Source organism: Myxocyprinus asiaticus, chromosome 43 (genome assembly GCF_019703515.2).
Source record: "Myxocyprinus asiaticus isolate MX2 ecotype Aquarium Trade chromosome 43, UBuf_Myxa_2, whole genome shotgun sequence".
Classification (NCBI taxonomy): domain Eukaryota; kingdom Metazoa; phylum Chordata; class Actinopteri; order Cypriniformes; family Catostomidae; genus Myxocyprinus; species Myxocyprinus asiaticus.
Window position 1 is genome coordinate 2,661,030 of NC_059386.1, and position 24,946 is coordinate 2,685,975.

The 24,946-nt window shown below is 40.3% G+C and overlaps 1 protein-coding gene across 7 annotated transcripts in view; it reads left to right on the top strand.

Moving 5' to 3' along the window:
• LOC127433271 (chromodomain-helicase-DNA-binding protein 1-like) overlaps window positions 1–24,946 on the top strand; it is a 294,229-nt gene that overhangs the window by 73,835 nt on the left and 195,448 nt on the right. For 6 of the 7 annotated variants that reach the window (XM_051684997.1, XM_051684994.1, XM_051684996.1 and 3 more), the window contains 8 exons: window positions 9,687–9,800; window positions 10,032–10,084; window positions 10,203–10,352; window positions 16,297–16,562; window positions 16,691–16,916; window positions 17,005–17,105; window positions 17,192–17,370; window positions 17,474–17,598. In XM_051684997.1, the coding sequence (XP_051540957.1) occupies window positions 9,687–9,800; window positions 10,032–10,084; window positions 10,203–10,352; window positions 16,297–16,562; window positions 16,691–16,916; window positions 17,005–17,105; window positions 17,192–17,370; window positions 17,474–17,598 (1,214 nt within the window). Of the gene's footprint in view, window positions 1–3,940; window positions 4,747–9,686; window positions 9,801–10,031; window positions 10,085–10,202; window positions 10,353–16,296; window positions 16,563–16,690; window positions 16,917–17,004; window positions 17,106–17,191; window positions 17,371–17,473; window positions 17,599–24,946 lie in introns of those variants that run through there. The other variant, XM_051684995.1, reaches the window with a different exon arrangement.

The window sequence follows — 24,946 nt, forward strand, 5'->3', positions numbered from 1 at the left end:
GCTCAACCATGGCAAAGAGACATCCAGAGTTTAGAGTCTGCACACAAGTGTGGGTTATCGTTTGAACTATAGGTCTGACAATGCATATAAAATATATATAACTTTTTAATCAAATTCAATATGGTAGAGAGGCAGTATGGCTGATATGTTAAAAATGAATCCTAAGAAATCCACAGACACCAACCCCATGAATTTAGGACATATGGTTCAATAGTTGCAGTCCAAAAAAGCCATTTTTCACACTTCTAAACCCATAGGTGGCTCTGTCGTGAAACTCTGCATGTGCCCTCAGTCCATGGTCCTTATGAAGCATACCAAGTTTCGTTTCGATAGGACAGTGTTCCTGTGCTAAGTGTTAAGTGCAGCACTTCAACATGGTAACTAACGGATATTCAACAAATAAATAGGCTAAATAAGTATAAAATCATATTGCACAAAACTATCAAAATAAGAAATAAAATAGGCTCCAATAAAGAATGGCACAGAATGACACGCTTTAATGTAAACTGAGAGCTTGGGAGTCTCATATCGATCCTCGCTGCGCATTCAAAAGTGCAAAACTGCAAGATAATGATTCAGGTACACATCTAGTTCACAACATTGAGCAGTTTAACCTTTCAAACTGCAACTACTGTATTTTTATTTAAGCAGTGTCAGATAGAATCAGCAAAAGACTTAAATCTTTTCCAAGCACCTCACAACTACAGGAACATTACTCACAGCAGATTTAGCGTCCGACAGTAATCGTCTCATAATGTATTGTTGATTCAGTGCTTTGATTGCTGTAACAGCAGTGTTGCATAAATGCACTAAACTTAAAGCATTAAAGAGACAAAACTTCATGCAGAGGGTTTTACTGTGCTGACTGTTCACTTTTAAACACAGCAAGCTAAAATCACGCAAAAATGTTTTACCACCGCGGTTGTTAAGGGCCAATCACCACCAGTGAATGGTGTTATACGGTGGTTGGAGGGGGCAGGGGAGGGGTGCTCTCATTACGAGTAAATAATGCGTTTATTGTGGATCAAACTTTAAAAACTGTAATTAAACACAAAATAAAAATTAAACACTGTAAAATATCACAAAATACCCAAAATAACGAATACAAAACTTTTTGCATTGGTTTACCATTTCTGTCTGTTATCGCACCATACAGCCTGTCTTATACGTCAGAAACATGTACATGTCGATGACTAAAATTGTTACAGGTGTCAGATTCTGTTATTATTGCTGAACTCCAATATTAACATGACTAAATATCACTAAAGCTGGGCAATAATTAAATAGTTCAGTCCAACTTTTGCTGAAAGCTTTTCAATTGTCAGATGCTTTTAATTTTTTGAGTTAGCCGCACTGAACCCATGTCCAGAACGCAGTGTTAATCTCGTCAACGAAATTACTGACAAATATGTTTGAGGTGTTGTTTGATTCCGTTAAGAATGATTGGATTGTGAGGATAATTTTAATTCAAACTTTGACGAAAATATGATGAGAATCAACACCGCAAGATATTACAAATGCATTGACAATGTTTTAAATGGAAAAACCTTGTTGAAGTGATCCAGTCATACTATTGTGAGGAATTTTCCTGTCTAAGCTGCATGTTGTGAGATGAAAGCGCTGATCCCAGTAAACTGAAGCACTATTTTCAAATGGATCATACACTGTATATATGTATGAGATAAACAAGCTATCAGCAGCATAAATATAATATTACAGCATAGATCTGCAACTAAGTAAATGCACAACGGAGCTTGAACAGCTGAATGAACTTGTATAGAGAGTGAGGATTTCACTGTGTTATCTGTGTGTTATAAGATGAAAGTGAACTGCTTCATATACACTCACTGAGCACTTTATTAGGAACACTATGGTCCTAATAATGTGCCCCATGTGGTCTTCTGCTATCTGCCTCAAAGTTCAACGTTGTGCATTCTGAGATCCTATTCTGCTCACAACGATTGCACAGATTGGTTATCTGAGTTACCATAGCCTTTCTGTCAGCTCGATCCAGTCTGGCCATTTTCCATTGACCTCTCTCATCAACAAGGCCTTTCCATCCACAGAACTGCCACTTACAGGATGATTTTTGTTTTTAACACCATTCTGACTTAACTCTAGAGATTGTTGTGATTGAAAATTCCAGGAGATCAGCAGTTACAGAAATACTCCAACCAGCCCATCTGGCACCAACAATCATGCCATGGTTGAAATCACTGAGATCACATTTTTTCCCCATTCTGATGGTTAATTTGAACATTAACTGATGCTCCTGACTCATATCTGAATGATTTTATGCATTACACTGCTGCCACACAACTGGCTGATTAGATAATCACATGAATAAGTAGGTGTACAGGTCTTCCTAATAAAGGATTAATTGAGTGTATGTATATATAGTATAAGAGCTTAAACTATATCAACAACATAAATGTAATTTTAGCCTATAACTTAAATCTGCAATGAAGCAAATGCACAATGAAGCTTGACTTCTAGATAGAGTGAATAAATGGGCGCGAGCCCTTTCGTGTTGTTTGTTGACATGATGTGAGAGTTTGTGTAGGAATTTCTGGATTTTAACTTCAGTCAGGGACAAATGGACGTGTAGTTGATAGCCTACACCTAGTCATGGTTACGCTAAATGCATATCTCATGTTATGAATACGGCGTTGTCATAATGTGCGATGTAGGGCAAAATCAAGAAGTCTCTAAAAACTGAAAATGAATACGTCCCTAAGATGAAGAATCCACAACACAGTTACTAAGGATCTAATACTTTACTAAACTTTTTTTTTTTCCCTCTCTTCCCTTTTCTCCCCAATTTGGTATCCTTGTGGTGGCATAGTGACTCACCTCAATACGGGTGGCGGAGGACGAATCTCAGTTGCCTCCGCGTCTGAGACTGTCAATCTGCGTTTCTTATCACATGGCTTGTTGAGTGCATTACCACGGAGACAGCGCATGTGGAGGCTTTACGCCATTTTCTGCGGCATCCACGCACAACTCACCACGTGCCCCACCGAGAGCGAACCACATTATAGCGACCGCGAGGAGGTTACTCCATGTGTGACTCTACCCTCCCTAGCAACCGGGCCAATTTGTTGCTTAGGAGACCTGGCTGGCGTCACTCAGCACGCCCTGGATTTGAACTCGTGACTCCAGGGGTGGTAGTCAGCGTCTTTACTAGCTGAGCTACCCAGGCCCCCAGTATACTTTACTAAACTTAAATACATAAATTACATTATTTCAGAACTTTAAAGTTTTTGCAAAATATTATGTAAGCTGATATATTTATGCCAAAGGCATAACCGCCAGAGGCACTCTGGCACTCTACCACCGCAGTGGGGCAGAAAATGCAACAATTGATTTGAATAGAGTTTGGCAACAAAATTTTGCAAAGCTATTGATACGATATTAAAAAAGGCGACTATTTATAATAACTATTTTTTTATTGATACTTTTCAGTATTTAATTATATTACAAATATTATGTTTATAGAGTTCACATAATGCCATGCGAGAGGCAGACGTGTGAGACATGAGCTCTGCGAACTTTGCTAGTTTTTTTTATTATTTTCATGTTATAATCCGGTGAGATTCGATACACCCAGTTACATACTTGCTCTTTGAGGTAAACACGGCAAAGAAGTCAAAATCCTCAGACTCTGGAGACATTAAAAGACACTTACATGTTCAAGCTGAGGCCTCTGACGGGACTGCGGACAGGGGACATGATTTGGAAAGCGCGTCGGGAGATGAAATTCAGCATCAACATCTCTGTAATGCTGACGAAGGTTGTTGCTGACTTGGAGGATCTCGCTGTAATACGTCGATCGATTACACGATGGAAACAAAATTCTCCGAGTTGTTTACAAGAGTGACAGAAGTTGAAAAATGAATCGATTATCTTGAGTCATCGGAAAGGGAATTATCCGCTAATCCGCCTGCGTCCAAAACAGATTTGGAATAAATTTCGGAAAAACTGGAATATTTCGAAAATATGAGCTGAAGGAATAACATACGAATTGTTGGAATTCCTGAGCATGAAGAAGGCAGAGATATGGTGAAATTCCTGGATGAGCTCTTCCCGAGTCTGCTCGACATAACAGGCCACGAGCTGGAAATTGAGCGAGCTCACAGAGTCCCAGCTCGAAGATCTGGTGAGAGAGAGAGGCCTCGATCCATTCTGGCCAAATTTCTGAAATCATCCGATAAAGATCTCGTGTCTCGGCGAGGAGTAAAGGGAAGCTTTCTTAGAAGAACCATAATATTTTCTTGTTCCCGGACTTTGCAAATTCGACAAGAGAGAAACGTGATCGGTTCAGGGAATGCAAGAAACTCTTACACCAACAGAAGATCACTTTTGCACTGATGTTCCCAGCCAAACTGAGAATAGAAACGAAGAATGGTCGCAAAGTATTTACATGTCCAAAACAGGCACTCTCCTTTATAAATACATTGGAGTAAGCCATTTGATGTTTCTTATATTAGTGGACTGCCTCGCGGTTGAGAACCTCTATTATCTGAGGAAGCTGGGTGCCATTTTTGTTTCTTTTTGCGCTGGCTCCGCCTAGCGGCTGGAGTTTGTTTTGTGGCATGACTCCAAGAAACTTTTACATTGACAGAAGGTTTTTTTACACTGAAGTTACCAGCCAGATCAAGAATGGACATTATGGATGACCGCAAAATATCTACATGCTCACATAAAGGACGTCCTTTATAAAGTTGACGGGCTGAGTAAGTTATGGTGGGTTTTTTTTTTATTTTTTTTTTTTTTTTTTGCACGGCCTCCGAGTTAGTTTGGCTCTCGATCATCCGAGGAACCGGGATGCCGGTTTTGTTTTTCGTGCTGGCTCTGCCTAGCGGCTGGAGCTTGTTTTGTGGAATTACACTACTTCGGGACAGTTGTGGTTAAATCTGTTTGTTCTTTGTGCTTATGCCTCCCAGTAGAATGATTACCTCATCTGCTGAACTCATAACAGCTGGCTCACTGAACAGTTGTTTGTCTGTCCGAGGAAACTGAACGGCTTTATATCAGCTGGAGTTTATTTTGTGGAGGAACACACCTTCAAGAAAGTTCTGTGAATGAATCTACATGTTTTTTCTGTTATTCTGCCTGTTGGCTGGGGTCTGTTTTACAAAGTATTTTCTGTTATGTAATTTTGTCTCAAATTTGTGCAGAAACACCGGACTTGAATAATCCGATGGCAAAGTTGTCGCGGGGGTTCTCGCATGCGTACATGGACTCTTTGAATTTAGAGGGATTGTCGCCGGTTGGCGCTGTCGTGCGCGGGGTTAATGCGCACATTTTTCTTTTTTCTGTTTGTTTTGCTCGGGGTGGAAGTTTGGGGTTTGATTGTTGCATTAATGGGGAATGTGGTCTGTGTAATCTTGTTTTTGACACTCATTTTTTAATTTTTTTATTATATCAATATGTCAAATGTTAATATGAATAAGTTTCTCTCTCCACGTGGAATGTGAATGGGTTGGGGCACCCTATAAAAAGAAGGAAGGTTATTTATTTTCGTAAACGTAAGAAATATGATAGTGTTTCTTCAAGAAACGCATCTTTGCCCGCAGGAAGCTGAAAAATTTGGTAAGATAAGGGGTGGACATGTTTTCTTTAGTGCTGGTTCAAGTAAAAGCAGGGGAGTCATTACACTGATAAATAAGCATCTACAATTCAAATGTCTCAAACATATTAAAGATAAATTAGGAAGAGTCATTGTTGTTTTAGGAGAAATTCAGGGGCAAAGGTTGATTTTGGCTAATATTTATGCACCTAACGTTGATGATCAGGGCTTTTTTATAGATCTTGATGGGGTGTTGCAAGTTGTTGGCATCTCTCATGACATAATATTGGGAAGAGACTTTAATCTTTTGATGGACTCAGTCCTTGACCATAGTGAAGCAAACGTGTGTAAGCCCCCTAGAGCAACATTGACGCTTCACAGGATGTGTAAAAATCTTGGTCTTGCAGATATCTGGCGACTTTTGAACCCATCTGGTTGGGATTATAAATTTTTTTCATCAGTTCATAAGATTTACTCTAGATTTTTTTTTGTATATCTAAGTCCCTCATTTCATCTGTTGTGGATTGCTCAATTGGAAACATTTTAGTCTCAGATCACGCCCTGGTGAATTTAGAGATGTTGCCACATACAGAGAAAAAAAAATCATATAGTTGGCGCTTTAATGTATCCCTTTTGCAAAATCCTGATTTCCAACAAATGTTAAAGACTGAAATCAGTGTTTATATGGAGACCAACTGGTCCTCAGTATCCTCTGTGGGCATGGCTTGGGAGGCACTTAAGGCTTAGGGGTTGGATCATACAGTATGCCTTATTCATCAAAAAATCCAAAGCACAAGAACTCGTGGATTTGGAAGGAAATATTAAAAGTGCAGAGGCAGAGCTGTAGCGCCGAATGTCAACTGATGGTCTCAGAGAATTGACCCGATTGAAATACAGATATAATACTATTTTGTTGTGGAAAGTGGAGTTTTGGTTGTTCAGGGCAAAACATTCATACTTTGAGTCAGGGGACAAAGCAGGGAAGCTTTTGGCTAGATATATAAAGCAGAGAGGGTCTTTTTCTACCATTCCCTCAGTGAAATCTGCTGGTGGTGAAATTTTTACCTCGGCCATTGATATTAATGCCTTTAAAGAATTCTATCTTGATCTCTATAGTTCCACGTCTTCATCTACTGATGAAGATATTAGAAACTTTGTGGAACCATTAGATCTTCCTAAACTGACGAATGAGCAAAAAAATTATCTTGATTCTGAAATAACCCTGGATGAACTTGACGAGGTAATTTAAGTCCCTACCTACAGGCAAGGCTCCGGGGCCAGATGGTTTTGCCGCTGAATTTTTTAGATCTTATGCTACAGAACTGGCTCCATTTTTGTTATTAGTTTATACTGAATCATTAAAGAATGGAAAGCTTCCTCCAACCATGACACAAGCCCGTATCAGTCTGATTCTTAAAAAGGACAAAGATCCAAATGAGTGTAAAAGTTACTGTCCAATTTCCCTGATCCAGCTAGATGTAAAAATTTTTGGCTTAAATTTTGGCTAACCGATTAAGTAAAGTTATGGCATCTCTTATACATATAGATCAGGTGGGGTTTATTCGGGGTCGTAGCTCTTCTGATAATATTAGGCATTTCATCAATATCATGTGGTCAGTGGCGAATGATCAGACTCCGGTCGCTGCCATCTCACTTGACGTCGAAAAGGCGTTTGATATGGTAGAATGGGATTATTTTTTTAAGATTTTGGAAATGTATGGGTTCGGGAGTACGTTTATTGGTTGGATCAAGTTACTTTATAGACACCCTGTAGCAGCGGTTCAAACAAATGGATTAATTTCAGATTATTTTACTCTGGATAGGGGCTCCCGTTAGGGTTGCCCTCTTTCCCCATTATTGTTCTGTCTTGCCCTGGAACCATTAGCAGCCGCGATAAGAAAGTAGAATGATTTTCCAGGGATGGTGGCCGGAGGCGTGGCGCATAAGCTTCTGCTTTATGCAGATGATATTTTATTATTCATCTTAGACCCTACTAAATCTATGCCTTGCCTCCACAGAATTATTAATTCCTTTTCCAAATTCTCAAGATACCAAGTCATCTGGTCTAAATCCAAAGCTTTGGCTCTGACAGCGTACTGTCCAGTAACGGCCTTCCAGCCAGGCGCCTTCCAGTGGCCCAAACAGGGCATTAAGTATTTGGGCATTTTATTCCCCACAAATTTGTCTGATTTAGTTAGTTAATTTTGACCCCTTAATAAAACAGTTTTCGAGCAATATGGGCAGGTGGGCTTCATTACATTTATCGATGATTGGGAAGGTTAATGTTATTAAAATGAACTGTATTCCAAAATTTAACTACCTGCTACAGTCTCTCCCGGTAGATGTCCACCTCTCTTATTTCAAGCAATTTGAAAGCATAGCAAAGTCTTTCATTTGGAATGGTAAACGTCCCTGATTACATTTCAATAAGTTACATAGACCGATTGACAAAAATGGGTTAGGCTTACCCAAGATTTCGTTTTATTATTATGCATTCAGTCTCGGACATTTGGCTCATTGGTCGCTTCCACCTGAAAGAGCCCCTCCCTGGTTCTGCATTGAACAAGAAATTCTTGCCCCTATCTTGCCATTGCAATGTCTTTCTATCAAGCTGCCCGGAGAACTAAAGACACATCCCATTATCTCACACATGCAGTTAGTGTGGACAAGAGTTTCCCGTGTGCTCAATTCGGATATTCACCTGAACCCTAAACTGTGTATTAATAAGTCCGCTTTTTGCTGGACAGTATGGATTGAAAAGGGAGTTGCTACGCTGGGTGACCTGTTTGAAAATGATGCATTGAGATCCTTTGAAAATATTACACACCGATTTGGGATTCCCAGATCTCAATTCTCCAGGTACTTACAACTGCACCATCTACTTTGTACCATCTTTGGGTGTAGTACACAGCCCCCTAAAGCTGCAGACACTCTTGAGATGGTACTAGCGGCTTTTGGAAAGGGTCACGAGGCTTCAGCGTCCTATTCCTGGCTAATTCAGAGTCTAGGGGATGGGGTTTTGACATCTCTCAAGAAGTTATGCCAGAAAGACTTGAATTTAGTACTGGAGGATGAAGAATGGGGTAGGATTTAAAAAAATGCCAAGTCTATGTCTAGGGATGCAAGGATGCGCCTCATTCAATTTAAGATTCTGCATCGTTTTTATTGGACTCCCTCTAGATTGCATAGGCTTGGTCTTAAAGATACACCCACCTGTTGGCTATGCCAATCAGAGGATGGGGACATAGCCCATGTTTTTTGGTATTGTACTAAGATTCAAGAGTTTTGGTCGAGGGTTCAGAGTTATGTCTGTGAGATCCTGAGCACACAGATTCTCAGATTCTGCCCCAGACTTTGTATTTTGGGTGATGGGGCAGGGGTTAAATTAGCGAACACACACATTAAAAACTGGGTCCTTACCAGTGTGATGATCGGCAGGTAAGTGATCCTTGGGGGATTGAAGTCGGCTGGTGCACCCTCATTTCATGAGTGGTTCACGGAATTGGGCACAGTGAAAAGATGTCGCATAGGCGGCTGGGCAGCTTGGGTGCCTTTGAGAAGAAGTGGGGCACTTATTTGGCCTTCTTGGAGGGTGCCAGGGAGGAACAGTGGAGAGGGACAGTTTAAATGGTGTGTATGTAATTTATGTGTGGAAGCATTTTTCTTTTTTGTTGGGCAATTTTTTTTATGTCTGAGTATTTTTATTTTTTTTGGACTGTCTGCTTGTATGTGTGTCTGTTATTATTCGGTGTCTGACCACTGGGATGTGTGTTGGGTGGGTGGGGGATGGAGGGAGGGAGCAGGGTATATTTTGTTGAAAATTGATTCCGTGTTTTCATGTGCTGTTTATGTTGATTTGAGTGTGGAATCAATAAAAATTGTTAATGACAAAAATAATAATAATAATAATATTCTGTTTATACATGTTGTCCACTTGGATGTATTTTTTTTTTTTCAATGAGCTTATTGTTGTTCAATGCATTATTATTGCCTTTGCATTGGGAGTGCTCCTTTGATGCCTTAAAATGTTGCCTGTCTAGGCAGCTCACAAGGTTGTGAAACAGAGCCATTATGTGCCATGTTTAAAGTCCATGTTTTTACAACTCTGCTGTAGTTTTGGAAGTCCAACCCCAGTATCTTGACAGTGCAAAGGTCAGCCATGCTCAGGAAACAGCTACAACAACAGCAGCTCCAGCAGCAGAGCTCCTCAAGCAGCGACTTAGATGAGGTATTGCACACACTTACTGCAGCACAGTTACTTAATGAAATTCACACCATGAAAATCAACATAGATCTGCAGGACTGTAAAACCAAATCTGCCACTTGCTTTTAAATCTTGCCCCTTCTGTGGCCCCATTTTGCCCCTTCTCAAGTTTGTAGCTTCTGTGGTATTTGCAGTCTTCTAGTATTTAACGTCTTGTTTTCAGTTCCAATAACCGTGTTATACCATTACCTGCAGGACTCTTCCAGTAGTGATGACTCGGACGATGACTCCAAAAGCAAGAGTAAAGGGTGAGTGACTGTTCATTTGATTTGTAAACCCTTTGCATTGATACAAACAAGGAGATTACAGTCTCACTCTAGATTTTTGTCTAGCTTTTTGTTAATGTTTTTCCTATTATGTGTGCAGATCTGGATCCGACTCCAATTCAGGTTCGGACTCTGGCTCTGGTTTCGGAAGTGGCTCCTCAGGCTCCCCTGCAGAGGAAGAGAACAGGGACGAGTCCGTGTCAGACTATGAGCCTAGTCACAAAGTCAAGAGCAGAAAACCTCCAAACAAGTACTATTTCCAACTTGATCTAGGTTTAGTTTGGACATTTTATGTAAATAGATTCCACACAAGAGTTCTCCACTACTGCTTTCTGTTTAGGGCTCCAAACTAACACATGAGAGCAGTTGCACTGTAAAATTAAATGACAGAAACTAATAACAATAATAGTGATATTATTATTATTGTGTTGCACCAATAAGTGCAATTACACAATAAATTTGCTAATATTTTTTTTTTGTTTCTATAGAAATGCACATTTGAAAGTAAAGCGTTGCTTTTGAGTTTGGATGCAGATGCAAATTACTGATATTAACTAAATTTGTAAAACGTAATCAACATCTAATTTATGTAGGGCTACGTTCAAATAATCGAACCATGGGTCCCTCTCAAGCTTTTAAACTCTTAATTATTGAAGTACAAATAAAAAAAAAAGGCAGTGATGTTTTCCTACAATCAGAGAGCATTAGAACAGAACCTATTTTAGACGAGAGGAAAACTGAGAGCTTGGTCAATAATACATGGATGCCCAGGCTTTAAATCTTGATTCTACTTTGTACTGGCTTTCATGAAAATGTACCTTAGTCTTTGCATAGTATCCATTGTTTAAAGGTGCTATATGTAAGATTGACAACAAGTGTTTGAAATGGGTACTGTAATCCAAATTCAAAATATTGGAGAGTTGTCTCCCAGACTCTTAAGCTCATGCGGGTTGCCAGAATGTTGACACGCAAATTAGCCAACTCAGCATCCGTTTTAAAGGATTTCTGGGCTTTAAGCTGTCTCCATCTTCCAAAGGCATCTCCAATATTTATCCTTGTTTTACTACGTCTCTAGTCATGGTGGTTTTTAGATGGATGGCGAGGCCTTTTAGGTCGGGTGGTATCTGTTATCTCTGATCCAGTTAGTTTGCTGGCTTCCATGGCTGCAGCACGCAGTGTTGTTTGCCTGCAAATCTGGCAACCCGGTGGTGTTGAAATACTATTGGAGAGTGGGCAGTGGGCGGGATCACACAGGCCAAAACATAAACAGAAATTCTGGCCCGGAATGGAAACTTCAAAGTAGAATATACTGGCTGTAGCATTGTTATCGGAGAAGCCAGTATTTCAACTTTGCATGTTTCCTAATTCTCTAATGACATTCTCCAGGCAGAGGGAGACTAAGCGCCCATTAGCGTCTGACAGCGGGAGGTCCTTAATCACTTGACCGTCGGGACTCCCTGCTGAGTTAATTGTACCAGTAACAGGGAAAAAAGGATCCAACATGACAGAAAAAAATTGCTCTCTTGTTCTCTTCAAGTGACAGTGAGCTGCTATTTTACTGAAGATCTGACAAGATGTCAAGCTGATCTGAATGTTTTCATCGCACTCAGCTGCATATCATCACAAACGCTGATTGTTATTCATAGTGATTCTGTCATCAAGCTTTTTCTCATGCTAAAATGACTAATGAAATAAAAAAAAGTGGTGGGGACTGGGGGATTTCCCTGCCTCTGCTTTTGATATACCCCTTCTGGTCATTAATTTATTATCTCCGGAGGTGATGCGTTTTTTTTTATACCTGTTTCTAGTCAGACTGAATGCATACATATCCAACAGTAGATGCTTTTAAGTAAAGCCCTATTTGGACGAAATGTCTGACTGTAGATTAATTACTGCGGACGTCTGTAATGTTAACCTTCGATTCGCATATAAGGGATGTCAGTAGAGATCCCAAAGATTTGTGGTAAACTCACTGAATTTAAACACTGATGTCACATGTAAATAACCCGTCAAATAATTTATAGCTGTGCTGATTAAAAAATATTAAACATGAACATATGCTGTAGCCTATCTGGGATTATTAGAAGAAATTGATCGGAATACCTAGAATACCTACCTAAATACAACACAACTGGTGATATTAGCGAGCCTGCAATCCTGAATTGCACTCTTGAATGGACAGTCCGTTCACATTGTTTTTTTATGCCCCTCCCAAAAATATGTTCTGAAACGAGAGGCTACAGTGACCGATCAAAACAATTAAAAACAATTTCTACCCTTCACTTTGTTCAAATAACAATATTACATGCTGTGTACTAATTTCCCTAATCAAAAGAAAACATGTTGATTTGTTTATCTTTTACTGGGTAAATAAACACTTAATTGCATTAGATGATTAAAGCCAAGGGCTCAGATTCACAAAATGTTAACCTTAACCTGGGATTATTTTACAAGGCGTTTATAGAAGGTAAAAACGCTGAAATCTTTATGCCAGCGTGGATGCACTAGAACGCGCAAGTCAAAAAACAGATGACTGATGATCAAATGTTTATTTGTTAGCTAATGTTAACCCTGCAGCCAAATATTTGACATCCTAATGCCTCCTGTTAATTGTTTAACATAATTTACAGTTAAGACAGTTAATTGTCATAGTTATTTTGATTTAATTAATTTAAAAATTATTTTCTGTGGTTTTAGTCTGTAGTTTAAGAATTTGAGACTGCTTTTGATATGAATTACTCCGTCGTCTGAATTTCTGTATTAAAATTTAAATGATGACATTCACATTGACATGTCCCCCCTCTGGTTTTTCAACAAATCGCACCCTGTCTACGAGTATCTTCCAAACAGACTCCAGAACCCAACTTCTCTTTTTATAATGCCTGGATAATATAACACAAGGTACAGTGATATAAATATACATGGAATAATGTACATTAAGAATAACAGTTTAGTATAAAATAGGATGCATATATTAAAAATAATATAAAAGAAAATATTAGCTCACTGCCTTTAAATTATTTTTTGGTTAGTTTGATTAGTTTTGGTGTGAACAGGCATTAAATCATTCTTTTACAATTGTTCATGCACATGCGTTACTCCTGTTATTTCGGCGAGCTCCATGTGAAAGAATCAGAGAGAAAGAGAGAGAGCTGCAGTGAGTCGGTATGTTTGCCACCCCTCCACCATTCTTAATCGGCAAATGTGTCATATCTCTGACTGAAGAGATCGAGATTTTAGAAAAACAGTCCGCATGTGTGAAAGCCTTTGGCCAAAATCAAGTTGTTTTGAGTCTGCTAGTGTTGGTAGGTGGTAGGGGTTGTCAGTTAGCCTACAGATCCATGTTAACGATCACATCTTTGATTAGAGCAGCACAAGTAAAGGGACTCTGAGCATGGAGACTGATTCTGTATTTGACAGATGCGTGTTTCTTTGAAGGACTATCAACAACAACCTCTAATTGCGCTTCCAAACCTAATGTTTACTCTTGAGACCAGTTTTGTCTCGTATCCGTCTGTTCAACTGGCTTGTGTCAGTTGACTTTAAAGATGCATACTTTCCACAACAAATAGCCCCTGGCCACAGGCCATTCTTGAGACTTGCCTTTGAGGTGCGCCATTTCAGTTTAAGGTCATTCCCTTCTGCCTGTCACTAGCTCCTTGCACATTTATCAAATGTGTCAAAATGGCACTTGCTCTGTGGAGACTGAGCGTTGCCCATATATTAAACTACCTCAACAATTGGCTGCTGTTAGCGCAATCAGAGGAGTTGCTGTGCAAGCACAGAAACTATTCTTCAATGCTTGACAAAGTTTAAAAGGGTCATTAAAAGTATTTATCGAAACCAAGATGCAAAAACACCTCGTTCTCTACTTCCGTGACTTCCCTACATCACTTGGGGGTTCATTAATTCATGACCACCTCTACAGCAACAACATCAACGCCTACTTGTAACATCACACCCTTGGGTCCTGCCCACTGTTGCTTCAGTTTGTAACTGAGAGCAGGACAGACAGGCCTAGTGTGGCCTCACTATTCCTGAACACCAAATGGGACCCATCTGGATTAAAAAAATATATATATATATTTTTGTGTATAAAGATGCTCTAGACAGACATCTTTGAACGTTGTCATGTATCACGTTTTAAAAGACGTGGTGACAAGTTAAAACTCAGAAATGAAGAGCCCATTTGGTTTCATCAGCTGCTCTGGGTCTTGCTGTTTTGAGCACAAACATGTCCTTGATGCGTTCTTTCGCTCATCTGTGCTATTTTTAATTGTCGGTTTATATAAACATGCACTAGATGGACGTCTTTGACCGTTTTGATGCGTTTACAGCAATGTGATACTATGTGTGTGAGGACCCTAGACAGGTAGTGCTTTGCTTTTTACAAAAGCATTTGGATGCCAGACTTTCTCCGTTTGTTGCAAGGCAAATACCTTTCAGCCAGTACGTTTTTAAGGGGAGCTATATGGCTGAGGCCCTCTCACAATGCTACTGTCCCAGTCTGGGACTTGCCGTTAGAAAGGTATATGGGTCCCCTGTTTGAGCCGTTTGATGCGGTAAGCTTAAACATACTCGTGCTGAAGACTGTGCTGCTGCTTTCATTGGTCTCAGTAAAATGTTTTTGGGACCTACAAGCCCAGTTGTTCAGAGATATCTATCTGGCAGCAGGCAGGACTTCCCCTAACACATTTGCCAGGTTCTATAATGTTTCCTTCCTATCTCCCCAGATTTTGACTTCAAAGGAGGGTTAATGTGTCAATGTTTCACTACCCTGCTTCATATAAAATATCTTGAATAATACTGCACTGGCAGAAGTATGAACAAGTGAAAAAATACACTTATTTACAAAATATTTATTCAAGATACATTCTCTGAAAGCAAGTCTAAATATCTTACATGTTGCTTCTCAAGTAAATGTATCTTGTTTTAAGGATTTGTAGATATTTTAAAATAAATATTAAATATTGTTTTCAACATTCTCTAACAAAGTTTTCTTCTGCAGTATAGCTCCTAAAATAAATATACATTGTTTTAAAAGAGTTTTAGAAATGATTTTGAAAAACAAGCCAAAAAAGACTTGAGTAATCAAAAATATATTTTGTTGCAGTGCAGGCTAAGACTACACTCTCTCGCCTTTTTTGTTCACTTCGATCCACCTATCACTCACAAAAAACTCTCTCTTCTTAATAGAACTGCGTATCGCCAAATTTCTTCACAATAAAATACACATTGTGAAACATACAGTATATTATGATTCGATATGTCGCAAGCCATCACGTTATAATCTAGCTGCAACAAACGCACGCAAGGGACGAGTGTCCCTGCGCCAGAGTGTGCATCAGCCGGGTTCAATTTCAATCTCTTCCGCTTAGATTGGGTCACTTCTAAAGGATGCATTAAAGATATAGCACTGGGGTGTTTCCTTTTTAGATGCTTTGACATGCAAGTTTTGCTTAAGCGGAATGCCAGATCTGACTCTGCTTTATTTCACAATGACACTGCTTCTTTATTTATTTATTTATTTTGTATTTTTGCATTATAATTCCATCATACTTTTTGATCTACATCTCCTTTAGGCTGTTTGGAAAGTTTGGGATGCGTCTGGACTGGAGCTTCTTTTTCTTCCTCTCCTCAATCAGGCGCAAGCTGCAGTGCTGCTCTCGCTTGCCATCATTAGAGTTTCATATGATCTCATGTTACGTTAAATGAGATCAAACGACTATTCGACAATGACAATTTTGTGGACAATTTTTTTATTGTCGACGTTGTCAATAATGTCGACTAACAGTTTCAGCCCTATATTTTAATATTAAAATGTTTATTGTTTATGATATTCTACCCTTATGGTATATTTGTTTACAAAGCCTTAAAGGAAATCACATTTTATATTGTATTTTTCCAAGTTTAATGTGAATAATTTACTTAAGATGTATACACTCATTTTACACTGTAAGTGGCATACACAAGTAAAATCACTAATTGCAATAATTTGCGTGACAGTAAACGTCAGCCAGAATTTTAAGTTATAATCTACGTTATTTACCTCTGAATATTCTGTTCTCAATTTCATGTCAAATAAAATGTGTTGTATATGCCGATTCATGTTGTTTGTTTACACCATTAATCTTTTGAAATGCTTATTTCTTATTTCCTTTGATAAACCGCTTGGATCTCTTATGTTCTCTCAGGGCCAGTGCTAGGAATGGGAAGAAGAGCAAAGCTCCAAAGAAGAAGCCCTTCCTATCCTCCGCAGATGAAGAGGATGATTATAAGAAGGTTCAAGCAGGACCTCGGCGGCAGGCCACCGTCAATGTGAGCTACAAAGAAGATGAGGAGCTGAAGACTGATTCAGATGATCTGGTGGAGGTCTGTGGAGAGGATGTCCCGCCACTAGAGGACGACGAGTTTGAGACCCTGGAAAGAGTGACGGAAGTGAGAATGGGACGGAAAGGAGGTAAGGATGGCTCCAGAACATGCAATATTTATCTTCTTTTATCTTCTATCAATTTGTAGGATAAAACTTCTAGTCAGTTCAGCAACCATAATTTCTAGTGACCGCAAGTGGCATCTTGTCCCTTACAGCAACAGGGGCTGTGACCACAGTTTATGCTGTAGAGGCAGATGGAGACCCCAACGCCAACTTTGACCCTAACAGGCAGCCAGGAGAGGTGCAATACTTGATCAAATGGAAGAATTGGTCCCACATTCACAACACCTGGGAAACAGAGGAGACTCTCAAACAACAGAATGTGAAGGGCATGAAGAAACTGGACAACTTCATGAAGAAAGAGCAGGAGAAGAAGAAATGGTATAAATGCTGACAGAGATATAATTTCCTGTAGGTAATGTGGCTACAGATGGTGCTAATTCTGTTTTTTGGATGCTGCTGTCTGCAGGCTCAAAACTGCTTCACCTGAGGATGTGGAATACTTAAACTGTCAGCAGGAGCTCATGGATGATCTGCATTCACAGTATCAAATTGTGGAACGAATCATTGGTGAGAGGAAGCTGCCGTCAGTTTTCATTTTTTTGAATAATCGTTGTGAGCTTTTACTTATCCTTGCTGTTTTCTTAATCTTGCAGGACATTCAAATCAGAAGTCGGCTGCAGGTTATCCAGACTACCTGTGTAAATGGCAGGGGCTGCCATACTCTGAATGCAGCTGGGAAGACGGAGCTCTCATTGCCAGAAAGTTTCAGAAGTGCATTGATGAATACATGAGCCGGAACCAGTGCAAAACCATCCCCTCCAGGGACTGCAAGGTAACATCCAAGACACTAGACACTGAGCGCACATCTACTGCAGAACTCTTGAGATGAAATCAGCCACCACCCAGTCACTTAAAGGATGTTTGATTTATTTTAGGTTTTAAAACAGAGACCACGGTTTGTGCCCATGAAGAAGCAGCCTCACTATATTGGTGCAGACGGCCTAGAACTGCGGGATTATCAGTTGGACAGTCTGAACTGGATGGCCCATTCTTGGTGCAAGTATGTCAATATTACATATTACCTCAGTTTCAGCCACAAACACAACATCGTTTAGGACATCTACTTTGTGCATGACACAAGTAATTTTTCCAACAATTGTTTATAGATTGTTTCACTTTTAATTGACTATATCACAATTCCAGTGGGTCAGAAGTTTACATACACTAAGTTAACTGTGCCTTTACGCAGCTTGGAAAATTCCAGAAAATGATGTCAAGCCTTTAGGCATTTAGCCATTTAGCTTCTGATAGGCTAATTGGAGTCAATTGGAGGTGTACTTGTGGATGTATTTTAAGGCCTACCCTTAAACTCAGAGCCTCTTTGCTTGACATCATGGGAAAATCAAAAGAAATCAGTCAAAACCTCAGAAAAACAATTTGTGGACCTCCACAAGCCTGGTTCATCCTTGGGAGCAATTTCTAAATGCCTGAAGGTACCATGTTTATCTGTACAAACAATAGTATGCAAGTATAAACACCATGGAACCGCGCAGCCATCATAACGCTCAGGAATGAGACACATTCTGTCTCCTAGAGATAACATAGTTTGGTGCAAAAAAAGTGCAAATCGATCCCAGAACAACAGAAAAGCACCTTGTGAAGATGCTGGAGAAAACGGGTAGATAAATCAAATCAAATCACTTTTATTGTCACACAACCATATACACAAGTGCAATAGTGGGTGAAAGTCATGGGTGCAGTTCCGAGCAACATAGCAGTCATGACAGTGATGAGACATATACCAATTTACAATAAACAGATTTACACATCACAATTTACATATCTAATATACAAAATTACACACAACACTGTATACAAATAATAACATACAATGTACAGTATACAATACACACAATATAGAATACACATTATACAATAAAAATAGTATATATAATATATATAAAATATACAGTAGGTTGTATTGTGCTGTATTGACATTCAGGCTGTCGGTTGATAGTCAGTTGCCTGTGTGTTGTTAAAAGAGAATATAATTTATGACAGTCCAGTGTGAGATAATAAGATTAATAAAGTGCAGTGCTGATGTATATTGATTGTGAGAGATCAAGAGTTCAGAAGTCTGATTGCTTGGGGGAAGAAGCTGTCATGAAGTCGGCTGGTGCGGGTCCTGATGCTGCGATACCGCCTGCCTGATGGTAGCAGTGAGAGCAGCCCATGGCTTGGGTGGCTGGAGTCTCTGATGATCCTCCGAGCTTTTTTCACACACCGCCTGGTATATATGTCCTGGAGGGATGACCTTCGATGATGTGTCTGGCAGTTCGCACCACCCTTTGCAGGGCTTTGCAGTTGTGGGCGGTGCTATTGCCGTACCAGGCAGTGATGCAGCCAGTCAGGATGCTCTCTATATTGCTGGTGTAGAACCGTGTGAGGATGTGGTGGTTCATTCCAAACTTCCTCAGCCATCTCAGGAAGAAGAGGCACTGATGAGCCTTCTTCACAACAGCCTCAGTGTGGACGGACCATGTGAGTTCCTCAGTGATGTGGACACCGAGGAACTTGAAGCTGCTGACTCTCTCCACCGGTGCTCCATTGATGGTGATGGGACTGTGTTCTCTGTCTTTTCTCCTGAAGTCCACCACAAGCTCCTTTGTCTTTCTGACATTGAGGGAGAGGTTGTGCACCTGACACCAGCGTGTCAGAGTGTGCACCTCCTCTCTGTAGGCCGTTTCATCATTGTCAGTGATCAGACCTACCACCGTCGTATCATCAGCAAACTTAATGATGGCATTGGAGCTATGTTTTGCCACACAGTCATGTGTGTACAGGGAATACAGGAGTGGTCTGAGAACACAGCCCTGCGGGGCTCCAGTGTTGAGGGTCAGTGATGAGATGTTGCTGCCCATTCTAACCACCTGGCATCTGCTTGACAGGAAGTCCAGGTTCCAGCTGCACAGCGAGCTGTTTAAACCCAGAGCCCGGAGTTTCTCATCTAGCTTGGAGGGCACTATGGTGTTGAATGCTGAGCTGTAGTCTACAAACAGCATTCTCACATAAGTGTTCTTTTTTCCAGGTGGGAGAGAGCAGTGTGTATTGTAGATGCAATGGCATCATCAGTGAAGCGGTTGTTGTGGTAAGCAAACTGCAATGGGTCCAGTGATGGAGGCAGCACTGAGCAGATGTAATCTCTGATTAGTCTCTCAAAGCATTTGCTGTTGATGGGGGTCAGAGCAACAGGACGCCAGTCATTTAAGCAAATGATTTTGGATTGCTTTGGTACAGGCACAATGGTGGATGTTTTAAAGCATGTGGGGACCACAGACAAGGAGAAGGAAAGGTTGAAAATGTCCGTAAAAACACCAGCCAGTATCTAGTACAGTGTCAAGTATCTATATCCACAGTAAAACAGGTCCTATATCATCATAACCTGAAAGGCTGCTCAGCAAGGAAGAAGCCAGTGCTTCGGGTCGCGTGATGCCATGTGGGGGTAAGACGTGTGAATGGCGAGCTCTGTGCACTTTGCTAATTTTTAATTATTTTTGTGTCCTAAACAGGTGAGATTCGATACACTGTTTCATAACTGTTCTATGAAGAAAATATGTCAAAGAATTCAAAATTCTCGGGCTCTAGTGACATTAAAAGACACTTAAGTGCTCAAGCTGATAGCCCCTGACAAGGCTGCAGATCAGGGACTCAATTTGGACTGTGTGGTGGGAGAAATTCAACATCAACTGGCAAGCATGTCTGTGGTGCTGAAAAAGGTTGTAGCGGACCTGGAGGATCTTGCTCTAATACGTTGATCGATTACAGTGATGGAGGCGAAATTTTCTGATTTGGTTACAAGATTGTTGGACGTCGAGAAACGGATCGATTATCTGGAGTCATCGGAGAGGGAATTAGTTGCTAATCCGCTAGCGACCAAGGCATATTTGCAATGCGTCTGGGAAAAGTTGGAAGACCTTGAAAATCATAATCGGCGGAATTCCTGAGAATGAGGAAGGCGTGAGATATGGTGAAATTCCTAGACGAGCTCTTCCCGAGTCTGCTCGACATAACAGGCCATAAGCTGGAAATCAAGTGAGCTCACAGAGTCCCGGCTCAGAGCTCTACGGAGGGAGACAAGCCCCGATAGATTTGAAAGATCATCCTATAAATATCTCATGTTAAGCGAGGCGAGGATTAAGGAAAGCTTTCTTGGAAGAACCAGAGCATTTTCTTGTTCCCAGAAACTCTTACATCAACGGAAGATCGCTTTTGCACTGATCTTCCCTGCGAAATTGAGAATAGATACTAAGGATGCCCACAACAAGCGATGTCTTTTATAAAGTCAATGGAATAAGTTATTTTGGTGATTTTCATGTTGCTCCTGAGTGAGCTTGACTCATTGAACATTCACTTGACTGTTCGAGGAAACTGGGTGCCTTTTTTTGTTTCTACTTGTGATGGCTCCGCCTAGCGACTGGAGTTTGTTTTGTGGAGTAACACTCAGGTCAGTTGTGGATGAATCTGCACGTTCTTTGTACTTATGCCTCCTATTGGATGGAGTTTGTGTTGTGGAATATTTTTTTGCAGGACATTGGATGGATTAGGTCATCTGCTGCACTCAAGAAACAACCGGCATTCATTTGACTGCCCGAGGAAACTGAACTTTTTTTTTTTTGTGTATGTGTGTGTGTGTGTTGATTCCGCTAGAGGCTGGAGCTTGTTTTGTGGAATAACACACCTTCAGGACAGTATGTGGATGAATAACATTGTGTTTATTCTGCCTATTGGCTGGAGTTTGTTTTATAGATTTTCTTTTATGTATTTCTGTCACAATTTGTATAGAAGCACCGGACTTGAGCAATCCGACGGCAAAGTTGTTGCGGGGACTCTCGTAGGCGTACATGGACTGTTTGAGTTTAGAGGGATGGACGCCAGTTGGCGCTGTCGTGCGCACATTTTTCTTTTTTCTGTTTGTTTGGTTCCGGGGGAAGTTCGGGGTTTGATTGTTGCACTAATGTTGGAAAGTGGTCTTTATAATCTTGTTTTTGACACACAGTCTATTTTTTCTAATATGTCAATGTCAAATGTTTACATGAGTGGATTATCTCTCTCCACATGGAATATGAATGGGTTGGGGCACCCCATAAAAAAAAGGAAGGTTATAACTTTTCTTAAACGTAAGAAATATGATAGTGTTTCTTCAAGAAACTAATCTTTCCCTGCAGGAAGCTGAAAAATTTAGTAAGATATGGGGTGGACATGTTTTCTTTAGTGCTGGCTCAAGAAAGAGCAGGGGAGTCATTACACTAAGCAACTACAATTCAAAGGTCTCAAACAGATTAAAGATAAATTAGGAAGAGTCATTATTGTTTTAGCAGGAATTCAGGGGCAAATGATCTGGAGGTCTGATCACTGACAATGATGAAACAGCCTACAGAGAGGAGATACACACTCTGACACGCTGGTGTCAGGAGCACAATCACTCCCTCAGTGTCAGTAAGACAAAGCGGCTTGTGGTGGACTTCAGGAGAAGAGAAAGAGAACACAGCCCCATCACCATCAATGGAGCACCGGTGGAGAGAGTCAGCAGCTTCAAGTTCCTGGGTGTCCACATCACTGAAGAACTCACATGGTCCGTCCACACTGAGGCGGTTGTGAAGAAGGCTCATCAGCGCCTCTTCTTCCTGAGACGGATGAGGAAGTTTGGAATGAACCGACACATCCTCGCACGGTTCTACACCAGCACTTTAGAGAGCATCCTGACTGGCTGCATCTCCGTCTGGTACGGCAATAGCACCGCCCACAACCACAAAGCCCTGCAAAGGGTGGTGCGAACTGCCAGACACATCATCGGAGGTGAGCTTCCCTCCCTCCAGGACATATATATCAGGCGGTGTGTGGAAAAAAAGCTCGGAGGATCATCAGAGACTCCAGCCACCCAAGCTATGGGCTGCTCTCACTGCTACCATCAGGCAGGTGGTATCGCAGCATCAGGACCCACACCAGCCGACTTCATGACAGCTTCTTCCCCCAAGCAATCAGACTTTTGAACTATATATACTATTTTTTTTTTTTATTGTATAATGTGTATTCTATATTGTGTGTATTGTATAATGTACATTGTTATTATTTGTATATTGTATTGTGTGTAATTATGTGTATATTAGATTTGAAATTGTGTTGTGTAAATTTGATGTTTATTGTAGATTGGTATATGTCTCATCACTGTCACGACTGCTATGTTGCTCGGAACTGCACCCAAGAATTTCACACACTATTGCACTTGTGTATATGGTTGTGTGACAATAAAAGTGATTTGATTTTTTGATTTGAAATGTTGATTTTTGGCTAAAATGTACACACCTAACATTGATGATTAGGGCTTTTTTATATATCTTGAAGGGCTGTTGCAAGCCACTGGCACTCCTCATGATATAATATTGGGAGGAGACTTTAATCTTTTGATGGACTCACTCCTTGATCATAGTTAAGCAAAAGTGTGTAAGCCCCTTAGAGCAACTTTGACCCTTCACAGGATGTGTAAAAATCTTGGTCTTACAGATATTTGGAGACTTTTGAACCCATCTGGTGGGGACTATAATTTTATTTCATCAGTCCAAAAGATCTATTCTAGAATATTTTTTTTTTTTTTTTTTTTTTTTTTTTTAAATATATCTAAGCCCCTCATTTAATCTGTTGTGTATTGCTCAGTTGGAAACATCTTAGTCTCAGATCACGCCCTGGTGAGTTTAGAGGTGTGGTCACATACGGAGAAAAATAAATCATATAATTGTTGCTTTAATGTATCCCTTTTTGCAAAATCTTGAATTCCAACAAATGTTAATGTCTGAAATTAATGTTTATAAGGAGACTAACTGGTCTTCAGTATCCTCTGTGGGCGTGGCTTGGGAGGCACTTAAGGCAGTTCTTAGGGGTCGGATCATACAGTATGCCTCATTCATCAAAAAGTCCAAAGCACGAGAACTCGTGGAGTTGGAAGGAAATATTAAACGTTCCAAGGCAGATCTGAAACGCCATCTGATGGTCTCAGAATTGACCCGATTGAAATACAGATATAATACTATTTTGTCGCGAAAGGTGGAGTTTTGGTTATTCAGGGCAAGACAGTCATCCTTTGAGTCGGGGGACAAAGCAGGGAAGCTTTTGGCTAGATATATAAAGCAGAAATAGTCTTTTTCTACCATTCCCTCTGTGAAATCTGCTGGTGGTGAAATATTTACCTCAGCCATTGATATTAATAATGCTTTTAAAGAGTTCTATCTTGATCTGTATAGTTCCACATCTTTGTCTACTGATGAAGATATTAGAAACTTTGTGGAACCATTAGAACTCCCTAAAGTGAAGACTGAGCAAAAAAATGTATGCTACAGAATTGGCTCCACGTTTGTTAGTGGAATCATTAAAGAATGGAAAGCTTCCGCCAACCATGACACAAGCCCGGATCAGTCTGATACTGAAAGACAAAGATCCAAGCGAGTGTAAAAGTGACCCTCCAATTTCCCTGATCCAGCTAGATGTTAAAATATTGTCAAAAATTCAACTGATTGAATTTTTCAAAAAATAATGATTGAGTAAAGTTATGACATCTCTTATACATATAGATCAGGTGGGGTTCATTTGGGGCTGCAGCTCTTCTGATAACATTAGGCGTTTCATCAATATCATGTGGTCAGTGGCGAATGATCAGGCTCCGGTCGCTGCCATCTCACTTGATGCCGAAAAGGCGTTTGATATGGTAGAATGGGATTATCTTTTTAAGATTTTGGAAATATATGGGTTCGGGAATACTTTTATTGGATGGATTAATTTATAGACACCCGGTAGCAGCGGTACAAACAAATGGATTAATTTCAGATTTTTAAAATCTGGATAGGGGCATCCGGCAGGGTTGCACTCTTTCCCCATTATTGTTCTGTCTTAACCTGGAACCATTAGCAGCCACAATAAAAAGGGAAGATGATTTTCCAGGGGTGGTGGTGGGAGCTGTGGCGCATAAGCTTTTGCTTTATGCTGATGCTTTTTTATTATTTGTCTCCAAACCCACTAGATCTGTGCCTTGCCTTCACAGAATTATTAATACCTTTCCTGATTTCTTCGGATACAGAATCAATTGGTGTAAATCCGAAGCTTTGGCTCTGACAGCGTACTGCCCAGTAACTGCTTTTCAGACAGGCGCCTTTCAGTGGCCCAAACAGGGCATTAAGTATTTGGGCATTTTATTCCCAGCAAATTTGTCTGATTTAGTTAGTTAATTTTGACCCGTTAATAAAAAGGTTTTCGAGCGATGTGGGCAGGTGGGCTTCATTACATTTATCTATGATTGGGAAGGTTAATGTTATTAAAATGAATTGTATTTCAAAATTTAACTATCTGCAACAATCTCTCCC